This window comes from Microcebus murinus, chromosome 16 (assembly GCF_040939455.1).
Source record: "Microcebus murinus isolate Inina chromosome 16, M.murinus_Inina_mat1.0, whole genome shotgun sequence".
Lineage (NCBI taxonomy): Eukaryota > Metazoa > Chordata > Mammalia > Primates > Cheirogaleidae > Microcebus > Microcebus murinus.
The window spans coordinates 26,342,320-26,361,054 of record NC_134119.1 but is presented as its reverse complement, the minus strand read 5'-3'; the positions used below and the strand labels follow the sequence as shown (position 1 = coordinate 26,361,054).

The 18,735-nt window shown below is 39.9% G+C and overlaps 1 protein-coding gene across 6 annotated transcripts in view; it reads left to right on the top strand.

The window, feature by feature from the left end:
- ATRN (attractin) overlaps nt 1–18,735 on the top strand; it is a 154,906-nt gene that overhangs the window by 69,073 nt on the left and 67,098 nt on the right. For all 6 annotated transcript variants that reach the window (XM_012754878.2, XM_020282019.2, XM_076010978.1 and 3 more), the window contains exons 8-15: nt 719–962; nt 1,690–1,873; nt 3,580–3,734; nt 6,784–6,868; nt 9,813–10,030; nt 12,879–13,000; nt 13,885–14,023; nt 15,479–15,669. In XM_012754878.2, coding sequence (XP_012610332.2) covers nt 719–962; nt 1,690–1,873; nt 3,580–3,734; nt 6,784–6,868; nt 9,813–10,030; nt 12,879–13,000; nt 13,885–14,023; nt 15,479–15,669 — 1,338 coding nt within the window. The remainder of the gene's footprint in view (nt 1–718; nt 963–1,689; nt 1,874–3,579; nt 3,735–6,783; nt 6,869–9,812; nt 10,031–12,878; nt 13,001–13,884; nt 14,024–15,478; nt 15,670–18,735) is intronic.

Below are 18,735 nucleotides of genomic sequence, written 5' to 3'. Positions count from 1 at the left end.
TCACTTTTATGCTCATTAGCAAGTTTAGCCAAGAATAGCACATTGTAATGTGACTGAATAATCATTTTCATTTCCTTATTTTTGTAGATAAATGGTAGGATGAGGCAACTTTATTTTTCTAAGTCATTTCATACCGTAAGAGTCATATGAGGAAATCCAAGAAAAGTGGTGAAGCGTTAGAGATATAGAATATGATTAATTTTCTTTCCTGTTTTTCTTTTGTTTTTGTTTTTGTTTTGAGACAGAGTCTCACTTTGTTGCCCAGGCTAGAGTGAGTGCCATGGCGGCAGCCTAGCTCACAGTAACCTCAAACTCCTGGGCTCAAGCAATCCTACTGCCTCAGCCTCCCGAGTAGCTGGGACTACAGGCATGTGCCACCATGCCCGGCTAATTTTTTCCATATATATTAGTTGGCCAATTAATTTCTTTCTATTTATAGTAGAGACGGGTTCTTGTTCTTGCTCAGGCTGGTTTCAAGCTCCTGAGCTCAAGCAGTCTGCCTGCCTCAGCCTCCCAGAGAGCTAGGATTACAGGTGTGAGCCACCACACCCGGCCTCCAGTTGTTCTTTTCCCCCTCATTTTTATAATAATTCACTGAAAGGTGCATTTCACTAACTGTTTTTAAGCTGAGAATAATTATTGAGCTTTTGAAGTGATCCTTTTCTATTCTCGATCTGTTCAGTGTTTTTAAAAATTTTATTTATATTTTTTTCCCTAGGACAAAATTTACATGTATGGAGGGAAAATTGATTCAACGGGGAATGTGACCAATGAGTTGAGAGTGTTCCATATTCATAATGAATCATGGGTATTGTTGACCCCTAAGGCAAAGGAACAGTATGCAGTGGTTGGGCACTCGGCACACATTGTCACACTGAACAATGGCCGAGTGGTCATGCTGGTCATCTTTGGTCACTGCCCTCTCTATGGATATATAAGCAATGTGCAGGAATATGACTTGGGTAGGTATATTTTTTTCTAATAGATGTATTCTTGAATCAAATTTAAATCCTCTACCCTGTTATTATTACTGTTTAACAAGATCCAACCTAACCTTCATCCAGTACTTTATGTTGAAATGCAGTTAACTTTGATGTATTACCAGTGAAATTCAGATTATTGATGCTGCTATGTAGGATATATTTGTTATTGTCAATTTGTCCAGGAGCCAAAGATGGCATAAAATGCTTTGGGTATTAAAAATAAAGTAAACTTTTAAAAATGTTTCAAAACAACAAATACTCTGAAGAAAAAATTTGGATGGCCCTTTAGAAACTGGTTTAATGGAGTGTGAGTTCCCTTAGTTAAATGTTATCATATCTGTTATTATGCAGTAGGGGTACTTACAATTGATACTTCGTGAAAGAAAGTAGACCTATAAAGTACATCAGTATATTGGTCACTGAAGGTCATAGGAGCTAAATGTTTGCTTAATGAATCTCAGTCTTTAAAATTTAGTGTAATTCTTTTCCTACATGGCATATTAGAACATCAGAACATTTAACAGATTGGAGTTTGGCCACATGGATTTGTTATAAGTTTTAGGTGGCCTTATTTTAAAAACAAAAAGATAAAATATTTATATGTATCAGGTCTTCTGAATTCCCTACTTGTACCCTAAGCAATATGGACATTTTAAGTATTAAAGGAGTCTGCCATGTTTGCTTTTAACTGTTTTTCCATTGCCAGATAAAAACACATGGAGTATATTGCAGACCCAGGGTGCCCTTGTGCAAGGGGGCTATGGCCACAGCAGTGTTTATGACCAGAAGACCAGGGCTCTGTATGTTCATGGTGGCTACAAGGCTTTCAGCGCCAATAAATACCGGCTTGCAGATGATCTCTACAGATATGATGTGGATACCCAGATGTGGTGGGTTCTTTTTCTTGAGCTTTCACTTTAAACTGTGAATTCTGTAGAGGTAATTGTTGGGAAAATATTGTGCTATAGTTTTGTTTTCAGGCCTGGCAGATAATTGTGTTCGTCATTGTACATAGAGATGTTGGGAAATAAGCAGAGGTTAATAAAGTAGCTAGTATTTATTTTATTGCATTATTCTATAATTCTGTAGTAGGTTGGTTAGAAAATGTTTGGTGTTTTTTGACTGGTTTTCAATTTTCATGCACTGAGCACTACTATAAAATTTTAGTTATTCAAAAACCCTGGGGTATAAATTGTATAGCTTGTACATAGTTTGTGTAACCTTTTGTAACTAAGTAGAATATATCCATTTTTTTTAGCCTTTTCTTGATCACCAAAGTGACATCTTTGGGATCAGTTACTGGCATCATTTTATTGAAATCATCAAACAGGATGTTCTCCCTCTGAACTATATATCAGCCTATAAAAATATGCTAATTTTAACAAATGTAAAGCAAATTTGAGTTATGAATTAATGTAATTAAAAAGCAGTGTTGCTGGGTGTGATGGCTCACGCCTGTAATCCTAGCACTCTGGGAGGCCGAGGCGGGCAGATTGCTCAAGGTCAGTAGTTTGAAACCAGCCTGAGCATGAGTGAGACCTTGTCTCTACTATAAATAGAAAGAAATTAATTGGAAAACTAAAAATATATAGAAAAAATGATGGGCCGAAAAAATGAGCTGGGTATGGTGGCGCATGCCTGTAGTCCCAGCTACTCAGGAGGCTGAGGCAGAAGGATTGCTTGAGCCCAGGAGTTTGAAGTTGCTGTGAGCTAGGCTGATGCCATGGCACTCCAGCCCGGGCAGAGTGAGACTCTGTCTCAAAAAAAAAAAAAAAAAGCAGTGGTTTCTCTTCCTCCTTTTTGTGTTTCCTCAAATATTTGATACTGTGCTATGGATACTGTTTTATATTCTGCCTGTCATAAAAATTGTCATTTTTGGTGGCTGTGTGATATGCCATTGTGTGGGTATAGTGAGCCCATGTGGTTTAAATTTTGGTTTCTAGCTTTTGTCTTTTTTTTTTTTGAGACAGAGTCTCACTTTGTTGCCCAGGTTAGAGTGAGTGCCGTGGCGGCAGCCTAGCTCACAGCAACCTCAAACTCCTGGGCTCAAGGGATCCTCCTGCCTCAGCCTCCCGAGTAGCTGGGACTACAGGCATGCACCACCGTGCCCGGCTAATTTTTCTATATATTTTTAGTTGGCCAATTAATTTCTTTCCATTTATAGTAGACACGGGGTCTCGCTCTTGCTTAGGCTGGTTTCGAACTCCTTACCTGGAGCAATCCGCCTGCCTCAGCCTCCCAGAGTGCTAGGATTACAGGCATGAGCCACCTTGCCCAGCCGTCTAGCTTTTATCTTTCTGAGAAAGCATTGTGCATAAGCATTGTCTATATGTTACATGATTTCTTCCCAGAAACTGGAGTTATAGGGCCATGGGGTAGGAAGATTTTAAGGCTCTTAATATATTTTGTCAGCATTCTTATAGGTCTTTAAAATTTTACGTATTTTTTTGCTGAGAAAGTTACATATAGGGAAAAATCTGGAAGTATTTGCACATTGTGTCCGAAGTTAATAAAATGGTTATGTTTGCATTAGCAGGTCGATAAATATTCTTTAAAAACTAACCTTGTATTTATTATTTCTAAATAAACTCAAAAGGACCATTCTTAAGGACAGCCGATTTTTCCGTTACTTGCACACAGCTGTAATAGTGAATGGAAACATGCTGGTGTTTGGGGGAAACACACATAATGACACATCCATGAGCCATGGCGCCAAATGCTTCTCTTCAGATTTCATGGCCTATGACATTGGTAAGTTTCCCAAAGCCATTTTAATTTCAGGAATCTTTTTGTCTGTAAGAAATATTTAAAAAGAAACCAAAAATATTGCCAGTTCAAAATGGTCAGGCCATTTGAAAGAGGTCTGAATGGTGTTTTTGTATTCATTAACTAATGTCACACACTGTTAAAAAGGATTATTTCAACATTAAATTCTTTCTGAGTCACTTCCGTTAATTGCTTGAATGTTAATTTTTGTGGCTGATTTGAGGTATCTGGTCCCTCCTTTGTTACAAATGCCTTATATAGTGGTGGTATGGTTACGTAGTGGTGGTAAAAGTTAAAACTTTTAACTATCAGCATTGTGTTAAATTGGTTCAAGTTCTGACAGCGCTTTATTGAAAAATAAAAAAAAAAAGAAAAAAAAAAAAAAAAAATTGGTTCAAGTATTAGCTTTATTTCATTCCCTGGAAAACTGGTTCCACGTATTTGGTGTGGTAACATACTTGACCAGAAGAGGGCAATATTTGTTCGTGTAAAACGAATATGCCCCAGATGTTCTCTTGTGTATGTATCATCATATTTTCATTTTATATGTATATCAGATTTTCATCTTAAATTATTACTATTTTTTGGTGTGGTAAAATACATATAACATAAAATTTATCATCTTAACTATTTTAAATGTATAGTTTAGTGGAATTAAATACATTGATAGTGTTATGCTTCCATCACTACCATCTGTCTCCATAATGCTCTTCGTCTTGTAAAACTGAAACTCTATACCCATTAAACAATAACTCCCCATCTCCCCCTATCTCTAATGCCTGACAACCACCATTCTGCTGTCTGTCCCTATGATTTTGGTTATTCCAAGTCAGACATAATTTTTAACAGACATTTGTGTGCCAGCCACTGAATTTGTACATTAGGGAAGATAAGATGGATAAGTTATAGCCCTTGGCCTCAAGATGGAGGAAGCAGAGAAAGGAGCAGATAATATAATTGCATTTTAGGATGTTTCTTGATGAAAAGAGTGTATGAGAGCACCTCTGAGTACCCTTTAAGTCATGGGAGGTAAGAGTGAAAGTCAGGGAAGGCCTTCTTGAGGATGGGCCATCCAAGCTAGGTCCTTGAGAAGGTTAGGAGTCAGTTAGGTGACATTAGGCTGGATGTTCCAGGCAGAGGAAGCCCATGTATAGAGACACAGAGGTGGAAAGAGACTGTGGTGCATACGTAGGGCTTTTGAGTACTTAATTTTGGCTGCACAATAGCAGCACATCAGGAAGGAGTGGCCTCAAATGAACTAGATAAGTAAGCAGCTGTCAGAATGTTCGGATTTTGAGAAGCCTGGCATGTCATGCTGAGGAATTGGGGCTTTTTGAAGAATCTTCCAGAGGAGGTAATGGAATCACATTTGTGTCTAAGGAAAATCTCTTAGTGGCATTGTGGCAAGTTGTTGGGAAGAGACAAGATGTTAGTTCAGAGACTGTTGCAGAAGGCCAGAGGAGGGATTAACCCAAGCCAAGGCTGTGGAAATAGCAATGAGGATAAAGAGGTAGGTTTGATGAACTACCAGGAATGTGAGGCTTGTCTGGAAAGAGAGATGGAAGTGTCCTTACTTCCAGGTATCTGGTGTGGGCCATGGTGCATCATACCTTTTGCCAAGGCTGGGAATAGAAGTGGAGGAACAGGATTCGGGAGGAAGAGTGTGAAGTAAGTTGAGGCCATGTTCAGTTGGATATGTCTGTGGGAGCAACGCAGAGGACAGCAGGACAATCTAGGAGCAGTAAACTTCTGTAGGGTGCATGTGTCATAGGAATGAGCACACAGCCACAGAATGAGGCCAGATGGAGGGAGAAGTTTGAAAGGGACTGTGCCAGCATGTCAGGGAAGTAGGAAGAAAACAAGGCAAGATTGGTGACCTCTGAGCCAGTTAACAGTTGCTTCAGAGGGACTGAGTAAAATAAGTACTGCAGAATCCTTCAGATTTAGCAACAAAGAGAACATTTATTACTTCCTAGTCATAGAAGAATAGTCCAAGTGGCAGGAGGCTGAGAAATAACATAAAGTGAGACATATACATAGTTGCTGTTGACTATTTTGTTCAACCATTTGTCCGTGAAGGGAAGAAAAGGAATAAATGGAATGCCTCAGAGGGAGGAAGATCTAGGAGAGGCGTTTAAAAAAAAGATGGGCTAGACTTGGACTTACTTAAATGCTGTGGTGAAATCCAACAGAAGAATTGGATGTCTAAAGGAAGGGGGTATCTGTTGAATCAAGAAGGGGACCTTTGAGGGTGGGATGAAAGGAAGGAATCCCTGCCACACAGTGGTTTTAGGTTAGGAAGTAGGTAGGTGGGCATGAAGCTAGGGGAGTTGATGGCCTCTCAATGGGAGGAAGACCACAGAATCTAGGCTGGGCAGGAAAAGGAAATGACAGCCGTTGTTGTCAAGGCTGAACAGATGTCTAGATCCAGTGAAAGAACCTTGGCTTAGTGAGTGTCTCAGAGAGTGACACAAGGAGATTGTGTCAGGTTGTGAGGTTGGTGTGGTACAGCAGCGCCAGTTGCTATTAGGTCCAGAAGAGAAGTTGCTAGTGTGGGTCAGGATGAAGAGAAATTAGTAGATCTAGGGGATCTAGGAACAGATTTTTTCAAAACAAGATAAAGTTTAATTTTTTTTTAAATGTAATCTTCCACCCATATTTTTCCATTTTAGCTACTAAGTTTAGGCAAATCAATACAGAGAAGCATGGAAGATGATTATGGAACTCACATGTTTTACCCACATAAGTTTTATAGAATGTAAAAGTGGCTTGCATTAAAAAACGTTCTAGTGGGGCAAATTGATAGGCAATAGGGTGAGTGACCTGGATGTCATGGATGTTGGATGAATTCACTAATTAGAATTACCGAATGCTCTGCTGCCACTGCATTTTACCCCAGAAATAATGATGTGACTAAGAAAATTGAGAGGCATATTTTATTAGGTTGTGTTTATTATAGTCTTCGTGAAGAAATGTCAGGTCCTATTGATTTTAAATGGTAGGCCCTTCTGAAATGTGTTTTTCTTTCTCCTAGCTTGTGACCGCTGGTCAGTGCTTCCCAGACCTGATCTCCACCATGATGTCAACAGATTTGGCCATTCAGCAGTCTTACACAACAGGTGATTGGAGAAGTGCTTGCTCCTTTTGTATTTAAAATGAATATGAACTAAAGTATGAAGAAGTGGAGTTGGACTTACATATTATTTGCAGGATTCCCTCATCCCATTAGTTTTTCATATAATTATATAGGTTTGAATTTTCTGGTTTATGTTTAAAATATTTTACGTGGATATGAATTACTTCAAATGCCTTGTTTATTGATCTGGTTTTGTTAGCATGCAGGAGCATGCGGTGTTTACTGTTGTCTGAGAGTGTGCAACAACAAAAGTTACACGCATGTTCCTGTTTTGTGTGCTCTGCTATTGTTTGTGATACTTAGGTTGTTGAGTTTCTAGTAGTTGTATCTGAATGGTAAGACATTTGGAAAAAAAGTAGAGAGGGCACTTCAGATGGGGGGATAGGGTAGGGGAACAGAGATAGGGAGATTGTGAAGCTTAGTATAGATCAGGTTTATAGTCTTTGAGTAATCTGAATTCTGCAATGCATTTCATTGCAGCACTCAAAAATGCCTGGCCCAAATGATCAGAACTCTGAAAAGAATGTCTATATTTGGTATATTCAAGTGAGCTTGAAAAGAATGTGTATATTGCTTTTGTTGGGTAAAGTGTTCTGTAGATGTCAGGTTAATTTGGTTGATAATGTTCAAGTGCTGTATCCTTGGCTTTATGTGTAGCTATTCTATCCATTATTGAAAGTGGAATATGGAAGTCTCCAACTATTATTATTGTTTAGCATTTTCTTTTAGTATTTCTTGTAAGGCAGGTCTACTAGCAAAGAAGCCTCTGGGTCTTTGTCTGGGAATGTCTTTATTTCAGCTTCATTTTTGCAGGGTAGTTTTGTTAGATAGAGAATTCTTGTTTGATAGTTTTTTTTTCCTTTCAACACTTTTCTTATGTCATCTGTCTGCCTTCTAGCCTCCATTATTTCTTAGCTGTTAATGTGGTTATTTTGTATGTGATGAGTTGTTTTACTTTTATTGCTTTCAAGATTTTCTCTTTGGGGCTTTCAACAGTTTGATTATATTGTGTCAAAATGTACATCTTTATTTGATGGTACAATAGGGAAATTACAGTTAAAAGTAATTTATCATGTATTTCAAAATAGCTAGAAGAATTGTGATGTTCCCAGCACAAAGAAAAGGTAAATGTTTGAGGTGTTAGATATCCCAATTATCCTGATTTGATCATTACATATTGTATACTGGTATCAAAATATCACATATACCCTGAAAGATGTACTATTATGTAGCAATAAAAAATGTTGATCCTTTTGTGTTTATTTTACTTGGAGTTTGTTGATCTTTATGGACATATAGATTAATAATTTTCATCAAAATTGGGAAGTTTTCAGTCTTTGTTTTCTTTCTTTCCTTTCTTGTCTCACTCTGTCACTCATGTTAGAGTGCAGTGGCATGATTGTAGTTCACTGCAGCCTTGAACTCCTGGCCTCAGGCAATTCTCCTGCCCTCAGCCTCCTGCCCTATAGGCATGTACCACCACACACAGCTAATTTTTAAATTTTTTTATAGAGGTGGGGTCTCATTGCCCAGGCTAGTCCTGCCTCAAGCAATCCTCCTGCCTTGGCCTCTGAACGTGGTGGGATTATAAGCATGAGCCACTGTACCTGGCCTTTCATATAGTTTTAATTTTTGTTTTTCTTACAACTGAAATTGAGCATTTTTTCATATGCTTACGGGCATTTGCATTTCCCCCCTGCAAACTGGCTGAAGCCCTTTATATTAGGATATTCCTTTTCCTGTAATGTAATTGTAAATAATTTTTTTCTAGCTCATCATTTGTCTTTGCTTATAGCATTATTTTTTATGTAAAAACTCCTTGTAATTCATATAATCAAATTTTCTATCTTTTTTCCCCTACCTTCTGGATTTTAAGTCCTAGGAATGTTCTCTCCACTCTCAGGTGGTAGAGAAGTTCACCTACTCTTCTTTCTAGTACTCCTGTGGTTTCTTTTTTTCAGGTCATTCTCTGATCCATTTGGAATATATCCTGATACATAGAATGAGAAATAGATTCAGTTTTATCTTTCTCTGTATGTTTCATTATCTTGGTACCATTTACTGAAAGACTGTCTTTCCCCCACTAAGATACCACTTTTACTGTGTACCAAATTTCCATGTGCACTTTTATCTGTTTCTGGTTGGTCTATGCTTTCATGCACCAATATGTCATAGCCTTAATCATAGAGGCTTTTACCTATGCTTTTAAAATTGTTATATATATATATATTTTTTTTTGAGACAGAGTCTCGCTTTGTTGTCCAGGCTAGAGTGAGTGCCATGGCGTCAGCCTAGCTCACAGCAACCTCAAACTCCTGGGCTCGAGCGATCCTTCTGCCTCAGCCTCCCGGGTAGCTGGGACTACAGGCATGTGCCACCATGCCCGGCTAATTTTTTATATATATATCAGTTGGCCAATTAATTTCTTTCTATTTATAGTAGAGACGGGGTCTTGCTCTTGCTCAGGCTGGTTTTGAACTCCTGACCTTGAGCAATCCGCCCGCCTCGGCCTCCCAGAGAGCTAGGATTACAGGCGTGAGCCACTGCGCCCAGCCAAAATTGTTATATTTTTATTTTTAATATTTAAAAACATGTTAAAAACATGTAGATATAGAATTACTGTTTAACTTTAAAAGATGTTAGCATACCCTGACACCAAAATATTCCAGAGACTGAGGATTAAAAGTCACCAGGCTGTCAAGAACACTTCTAATATAGAGTAGGTAGACCATAGAAACCACTCTGGGTGGTCACAGGCCAGGATGAAAGGGTGGAACTGGGAAGGGAGGGGAATAAGAATGTTTTTGAAACTTTGGAAAATAATTTCTTAGAGGACTTATAATATGTAAGATTTGTCTGTACAAAGAAGGTCATGCAGTTGTTATCTAAGTGTTCAGTAAATTCCTTCTTTCTCCTTTTCCTCTTAGCACCATGTACGTGTTTGGTGGTTTCAACAGTCTCCTCCTCAGTGACATCCTGGTGTTCACCTCAGAGCAGTGTGATGCACACAAGAGTGAAGCTGCTTGTTTAGCAGCGGGACCTGGTATCCGGTGTGTGTGGGACACAGTGTTGTCTCAGTGTATCTCCTGGGAGTCAACAACTAAAGAACATGAAGAGAAGTTAAGATCAGAATGTTTTTCCAAAAGTATGTTTTTTCTCTACTTAGAATTTAATGAATTTGAGATTGCATTTTATCTGAATATGAAGAAACTTAGCATATGTAGACTTTGTATGTTCCCCTTATTATCCAGAATTATTCAGTAATAACTTGTGCAAAGCCTTTTTGGGTTTTTGAAAATTGGTTTGTAAACATCTTGGATGGGAACATGCCATGTGGCTCCTAGAAGCTGTCTTTGAATGATGGGGACATAACCTTCTTGTCGTTGTGTAGGCTTTGCATACCAGCTCCAGAACCTAGCTGCAGTTGGTCTGATGCAATGCTGGCCAATAGAACCTTTTTTTTTTGGAGATAGAGTCTCATTCTGTTGCCCGGGCTAGAGTGCTGTGGCATCAGCCTATCTCACAGCGACCTCAAACTCCCAGGTTCAAGCAATTCTTCTGCCTTAGCCTCTCGAGTAGCTGGGACTATGGGCATGCACCACCATGCCCGACTAATATTTTATATATATATTTTTAGTTGTCCGACTAATTTCTTTTCTATTTTTTTAGTAGAGATGGGGTCTCGCTCTTGCTCAGGCTGGTCTTGAACTCCTGAGCTCAAATGATCCGCCTGCCTCACAATAGAACTTTTTTTTTTTTTTGAGACAGAGTCTCGCTTTGTTGCCCAGGCTAGAGTGAGTGCCATGGCATCAGCCTAGCTCACAGCAACCTCAAACTCCTGGGCTCAAGCGATCCTGCTGCCTCAGCCTCCCGAGTAGCTGGGACTACAGGCATGCAGCACCATGCCTGGCTAATTTTTTGTATATATATTAGTTGGCCAATTTATTTCTATTTATAGTAGAGATGGGGTCTCACTCTTGCTCAGGCTGGTTTTGAACTCCTGACCTTGAGCAATCCACCCGCCTCAGCTCTCCCAGAGAGCTAGGATTACAGGCGTGAGCCACTGTTCCCGGCCAATAGAACTTTTTTTTTTTTTTTTTTTTTTTTTTCAGACAGAGTCTCACTTTGTTGCCCAGGCTAGAGTGAGTGCCGTGGCGTCAGCCTGGCTCACAGCAACCTCAATCTCCGGGGCTCAGCGATCCTACTGCCTCAGCCTCCCGAGTAGCTGGGACTACAGGCATGCGCCACCATGCCCGGCTAATTTTTTGTATATATATTTTTAGTTGGTCAATTAATTTATTTCTATTTTTGGTAGAGACGGGGTCTTGCTCAGGCTGGTTTCGAACTCCTGACCTCGAGCAATCCGCCCGCCTCGGCCTCCCAAAGTGCTAAGATTACAGGCGTGAGCCACCGCGCCCGGCCCAATAGAACTTTTTTAATGATGAAAATATTCTGTATCTGGACTGTTTCAATATGGTAACCAGTAGCCACAGAAGTTGTCAACCACTTGAAATATGGCTAGTGTGACTGAGGAACTGAATTTCTTATTTTATTTCAATTAAAAAACATGTGGCTAGTGGCTACCATATTGGATTACACAGGTCTAATGTCAAGGGTAAAAGAGGAGGGTCAAGCCATAAAAGCCATACTGGGGTGAATTGTTCTGGTGAATGAGGGAGAGTGGCTGTCCTTGCAAAGTATTCTTCTCCAGCTCCTCTAGTTGGATACACAGTATAGCAAGGCTGACAGTGGCTCAAGGTGGTCCTGCCTGCTTAGCTTCTTGTCCTTTGGCTCTGATAAAGAGCACAATATGATACAATGAAGTAATGTGTGGGAAAATTCTTAGTAAGGAGAATGTCTCTACAAAATATTCGTTCTTATCAATTTAAAGTATATTGACTGAATTTCCTTAACAAGTAGGTTTGGTGTTGGCAGTTAACGTGAGAGTTATGGTGGATAGAAGCAGCTTTCAGTCTCCTAGGATGCTCCAAATTAAGCTATTCAGGAATATAAATCCTCAGAACACCCAGGCAACCCTCCCAGGTTCAATGGTGGGCTGGAGGGTGCTAGACAACAGAGATTATCAGCACCTGGTAGAATTACTCACTGCCTTCTGAAAGGGATAAAATCAGTGAAATAGTTATTTTTTTATCCAAATAAAAAAAGTTGAAATTAAATGTGCAGGTTTATAGGAAATAACATTGAGTTACCTTAGGTGGTTGAATATAAGCCCATTTATTGTCATCTCATCTGAGGTGTTGAGTCCCTATTTCACTCTGCTTTCTGGGTGGGACCAATCCTTGGGATGGTGACCAGGATAGGAAGAACAGCCTAAGGAGCAGACTGCTGGGGTCTTTGTGAGAATGCGCCCTGCCTCTTCCTGTGTTCCACCATGTGCCTTGTCTGTGGGGTGGTTCAACAGATGAGGCAATGTGGTTGAGCAGCTTCTCTTTTCTAGCGTCCACAGGAGATGCAAAATGTCTCGAACTTGCACAGTTCTTGAACTTACACTATTGAATTTACATATAAGCGTACAAAATGCAGCTCAGCTTTGTGTCTCCTGTGGGATTGTAGGGTGCCACCTACTTCCTGTGCCCAAATTAGCTTTGCATTTATAACTAGGAGGAATGGCTTATCCTCCTACATTATTTTGTTTGGCTCCTGGGCAGCCTCAGGCATTCATTTTATTACTAGTTGATTTTTTTCTTGGGAAGAAAAGTATTCAAAGAACCTTCTGTTATATCTTAATAGTTGTTAAATGAACCTGTCTTTGTTTTCTACTTTCTATGTACTTTTTTGTGGGTACAAAACAGTTTTTCTTCAGATTGTCTATTTATTTCTAAATCTTATTTTAACCTGAACACACCAGTATATTTTCCTGCCAGTTTCACTCTTCATTTTACGTCCCAACCATTGTTACTTTTTTAAACCCCATTTTCAGATTGTGCTCAACCCAAGCTATTGCAGTTGACGAGTTTTTCTTCTTTTTATAGCTCCTGACCATGACAGATGTGACCAGCACACAGATTGTTACAGCTGCACGGCCAACACCAACGACTGCCACTGGTGCAATGACCATTGTGTCGCTATGAACCACAGTTGCACAGAAGGCCAGGTCAGGGGTCATTTCTGAGAACAGAAAAATCCTAATTGAGCATAGGTTTAGGTTATAGTGTGTATGGTATAAATAGTGGTCCAGAGTTGTTATAAAAATGGGATATAGATTTGGATTTTACTATTGCTCAGGTTTCTTATAGGAAGGGGATGCTCTATACATGCTGATTTCAAGGGTCTTACTAGGCACAGGGATTTGTATATGGTGGTATAAAAGAAGGTAGGACTATTGTCCCAGGGCATGGTTATGACTGGATCCTTGGCTTGGGGTTTGTAATAGCGACCTCACTCTACCCGTGCAAGGTTTTGGTAGCAAGTTAGGGCTTGAGATTGAGAGTGTATCAGGTGTGTAGTGGCTCATATTGAACTCTAGAAATGATAGACTTTGCAGAATCTCCTAGTCTTATGTTATATCTTGGTTTTGCATAACTTCACAGCTCACAATATATGATTTTAAAATTTAGGTTCTAGTAAAAGGCTAAAAAAGATAACATGGCCCAGCTTTTGTAGTTTTTGACAACTTATAAGACTTATTTTTGTCAGCATAATACCATTTGTAAAGTAGAAAACTTTTAGACTGTTGCACGGGAGCATTTGAAAAGCAGCAAGTTCAACGTTCCCGTTTACAGATAAGCACATTGTGGCATGATATTTAAAAGACTGGTCTGCTTCCTTGCCAGTTAAAAGCATGTCCTTTTGCAGAATGTTCTGCTACAGTGTTTGCACTACAGTGCTGCCTCATCTGCATCTTATATATCTACTTATCTACCTATCTCTTTATTTGCAGTTTGCTTCCTCCATTGATTTTGTTGTCTTTAGTATTAGTCCTCACCATGAGTTCTCTCTGTGGATATAAGAGAAAAGCTTTTGTCCCCTGTATTCTAGATCTCCATTTTCAAGTATGACAATTGCCCCAAGGATAACCCCATGTACTATTGTAACAAGAAGACCAGCTGCAGGAGCTGTGCCCTGGACCAGAACTGCCAGTGGGAGCCCCGGAATCAGGAATGCATCGCCCTACCCGGTAGGCCTTTCAGGGGCATCTTGGTGTGCATGTGTATGTCCACAACTTCGCCCCCTTCCCCAATATTTTACAGTCTAGGTTGAACCTAGCACAGGAGAAGAGCTAATTCTATCCATTCATTCCCCATACCAGTAGTATGGTTGTTATTTTTTAAACTAAAATACAGCTCTTAAGTATTTGCTCCTACTATCCTTTTAAATAAAGTAAATCATCTTCTGTTGTTCTGGAGAATCAGTTGACAGCTTGGCTCCATATCACTGAGCCTGCTCCATTGTCCCCTCCCCACCCTGCTGTGCTAATGTGGGACTAGAACACAGCAGTTTCCACAGCCAGTCTGCTGGCACTTTATGAAGAGTACTTCTTATTCACCACTGGCATTTGGCTCTTGGCATCTGCTGAGAGGGCTTCTCTGAGGAGAGGGGAGAGACCTCTGTCAGCACTTTTTTGTGATCTCCAGCCCTGAGTACCTCAATATATAGCACTTCTGAGGTTCAGGATAGTGAGCTGGGGCCTGAGGCCAGCCAGCCGTGACTGAACCCCTATGATATATTTGCTCAACCAGAAGTACTTCATTCAGCTCGCAGATTGAGCTTCTTATTCTTTTTTTTTTTTTTTGAGATAGAGTCTCGCTTTGTTGCCCAGTCTAGAGTGAGTGCTGTGGTATCAGCCTAGCTCACAGCAACCTCAAACTCCTGGGCTCAAGCAATCCTGCTGCCTCAGCCCCCTAGTAGCTGGGACTACAGGCATGCGCCACCATGCTCGGCTGATTTTTTCTATATATATTAGTTGGCCAATTAATTATTTCTGTTTATAGTAGAGACAGGGTCTCGCTCTTGCTCAGGCTGGTCTTGAACTCCTGAGCTCAAGTAGTCTGCCCACCTTGGCCTCCCAGAGAGCTAGGATTACAGATGTGAGCCACCACGCCCGGCCTTTTTTTTTTTTTTTTTTTTTTTTTGAGACAAAGTCTCACTCTCTGCCCAGGTTAGTGCTGTGGCATCAGCCTGGCTCACAATAACCTCAAACTCCTGGGCTCAAGCAATCCTAGTGCCTCAGCTTCCCTAGTAGCTGGGACTACAGGCATGTGCCACCATGCCTGACTAATTTTTTCTATATATTTTTAGTTGCCCAATTAATTTCTTTCTATTTTTAGTAGAGACGGGCCTCGCTCTTGCTGAGGCTGGTTTTGAACTCCTGACCTTGAATGATCCACCCACTTCGGCCTCCCAGAGTGCTAGGATTACAGGCATGAGCCACCCACCATGCCCGGCCTGTTTTTTATTCTTGTATTCTGTGTTTGGTCCTTAATAACGTGTCTGGTGCCCTTACCACATCCTAATGAAATTCCTAGAATTCAAATCACAAAGATCATGTAGGTGTTCAGTAATTTGAACTAGTAATGTAATAGTTTTGTGTGATTTCTAAAACTTTTTTTTTTCTTTTCCCCCTTTACAAAAGAAAATATCTGTGGCATTGGCTGGCATTTGGTTGGAAACTCGTGTTTGAAAATCACGACTGCCAAGGAGACTTATGACAATGCTAAATTGTCCTGTAGGAACCACAATGCCTTTTTGGCTTCTCTTACAACCCAGAAGAAGGTAGAATTTGTCCTTAAGCAGCTGCGAATAATGCAGTCATCACAGAGCTTGGTGAGTTAAAATCCTTAGAACTTAAGTTTCTACTATCTACCTTTCTTCTGAGGGTGTGACTGCAGCTTGCATAAAGAAGGCTGTGGCTACGTGTGATGTGCTCAGCAGAAGCAGGAATGCTAGTACACGCAGTGTGAATAGACTGTGGAGCTGTACTGTTGCAATCTCTTCCTGTAATGCCTTTTTTCTTATCTTAAAATTTTTAATTCTTTATATTTTTATTAGTCACATTTATTAAATAACTTACAAGATCTTTGAAAATAAATTATAAGATCTTTGAATAATTATGTGGGACAAATAGTAATATTTTTTTTTTTCTTTTTTTCTTTTACTCCAACGTTGAGACGTGAATATAGTAATATTTATGTATATGCACATACTCCGGTGACATCAGTAGATGGTTTCATACCTGTTTTATCTCTAGATTCTGCTGGTGGGGGGAAGGAAGAGGTCACTACTAATTAGCCAGGTTAAATTTGCTGAGTTCCTTAAATTTAAGGTATTAATACAGTACATAGTATTGTATGGTCACCGCTAAAAAATGTACATGCATTCAGGTCTTTCTAAGACCTGGCCAGCCCCAAAGAAGACAGCACTTTCTTGTCAAGAGTTGCTGAGCTCAGAAAGGCTCAAGTTCTCTTCCTGTCCACCCAGTGCTCTCAGGTGGCTTATGTTTGATATTCTGTAATGTCATTTTTAGTCCAAAGTCCAAACTGTGATCCTACCCTCAGTTTAGTAGATACTCTTAGAATAAAGCTCTGTTAGCAGTATTGGCTGTGGTACAGCAAAGTTTAGTGGAAATGTTCTTGTCAAGCAGGGAGGAGTTGAGAGCAGCACTTCCCCGGGTGCAGCCTTCTTTGTGTGAAGGTATGGAAAGTGTCCCTGGGTCCTAATACGTGTGGCCTCTGCGTACCATCTGAAGGGCCATTCTGAGACTGGTAGGAGGTGCCCTGTATTTTACTTTTCTATCAGTCTTTTTTTTCCAGTGCAACTTTGATTTGGTATGGACACTCAAACACTGGTAACACATTGTTAGTGCGCTTACCTCAGGGAATACTGTGGCCACATTTGGCATTTTACGATATTTTGATAGCTTTTTCAAATTTCGTGATCTTTGTTGGAGCCTATGTTGTTTTTCTTCTTCCCCTCACCCCCCAAATATGGGCCCTACCCAGTATTCTGTCTTTGGGTGTCAGCTGACCTTACCTGTAGTCATTCATTCCCTCAGGAAGTGGATGGGTGGCTCACAGCTTTGCCCATTACCCTGGTGTCTCTACTGGTAACTTGAATCCACATCTCTGAAGGAATATCTGATGAGAAGGTTGCAACCATCCCAGCTGGCTCCAGATAGACCTCTGGTCCCTTTTCTCTTTTCCTCAGGTTTTTTAGCTCTAAAAAGTTCTGGGTAGTCTCATCTCCTGTGGCCATCATTATAAAACAGAAATTCACCATCTTGTGATAAGACTGACAGGCGAGAGACAACTAAAGTATAATGTGCTTCCATAACTATACCTCTAGATGTAGCCCAGTCTGTACAGCCTAGATTTTAATGGAAAAAGAAGAATGGGCATCCAGCCTAGCCTTAATATAACTGGCAGACAGCTGGGAAAAAGTAACTCTTGAAGATAAGAATGAGTGAGTGGAAAGGTGAAGAGAGAAGGGCTTTTTGTGCATTAGTGCCTCCATATGTGAGATGCAGAGGTTTAGGGAATGGCTCGTTGAGTCAGCCACAGGTAAGTTTGCGTGGCTGGCTGCAGGCTGGATTGGAGGGATTTACTATAGCTGGGCCTTAAGAAGAGATCAAGGCCAAATCCTAAGGAGCCTTGGCCACAATGCCATTAGGATTTGAGTTTTACCATGAAGGCAAAGAGAAGTTATTGAAGAGCTTTTTAAAAGCAAAATAACTACTTTTGAATGTATTTTTTTCTTTAAGATCTTTTAATAGGTGTGTGTATTTTTTCCTTGAGAAATGGAAGTACATTGTACATTTTGTTTTATAACTGCCAAAATTAGGAATGTCTTTCATTTCTGGGCTAAACTTTCTACTTTGATTTTTAAAAACTTTTTTTTTTTTTTTTAACTTAGTATCCCTAATCTGAAATCCAAAGTGCTCCAATGAGCATTTCCTTTGAGCATCATGTCAGCACTCAAAATGTTTCTGCTTTTGGAGTGTTTCAGATTTTTGTATTAGGGCTACTCAACCTGTATTTATATACAATGGAATATTGTTCAGCCTTAAAAAATAAGAAGGAAATCTTGTCATTTATGACAACATGGCTAAACCTGGAAGACATTATGCCAAGTGAAATAAGCCAGGTTCAGAAAGACATATACTGCATGATCTCACTTATATGTGGAATCTGAAGAAGTCTTAATGCACAGGAGCAGAGTAGAGTGGTAGTTGCTATGGGCTTTGTGGGGGGTAGGAAATAGGGAGACGTTGTTCATAGGGCACAAAGTTTCAGTTGTGCAAGATGAATGAGTTCTGGAGATCTAATGTACAGCATGGTGATTATAGTTAATAATACTGTATGTATACCTGAGATTTGCTGAGAGTTGATTTTTTTTTAATTTTAGCATATTATGGGGGTACAAATGTTTAGGTTACGTGTGTTGGCTCTCCCCCAGAGTTGATTTTTAATGTTCTCCCCTCCTCTCCCCCCCATACACACACACACTGGTAGCTTTTGAGGTGATGGATATGTTAATTAGCTTGATTGTGGTAATCATTTCACAGTGTATACACATATCAAAACATCAAATTGTATACCTGAATAAATATAGTTTTTGTTGATTATACCTCAGTAAAGCTGGGGAAAAGAATTTTAGTACCAGGCAGTACTCCATAAATAAAGGTGGGAATCTTCAATCATCTGAATGGGCCAGGGCCCCCAGATAGCATTAGTTAATGATCTGAGAATAGGCATATAACCACTATTTCATAAATATTGGTAAGATGACCTGATGTATGAATGATCATTTAAACCAAGTTTGGGGGTGACCAAACTTCATAGCATTTGTCATAGGATATAGAAGTTTCAGAACTTGATTATTGTTTTGCTGTTA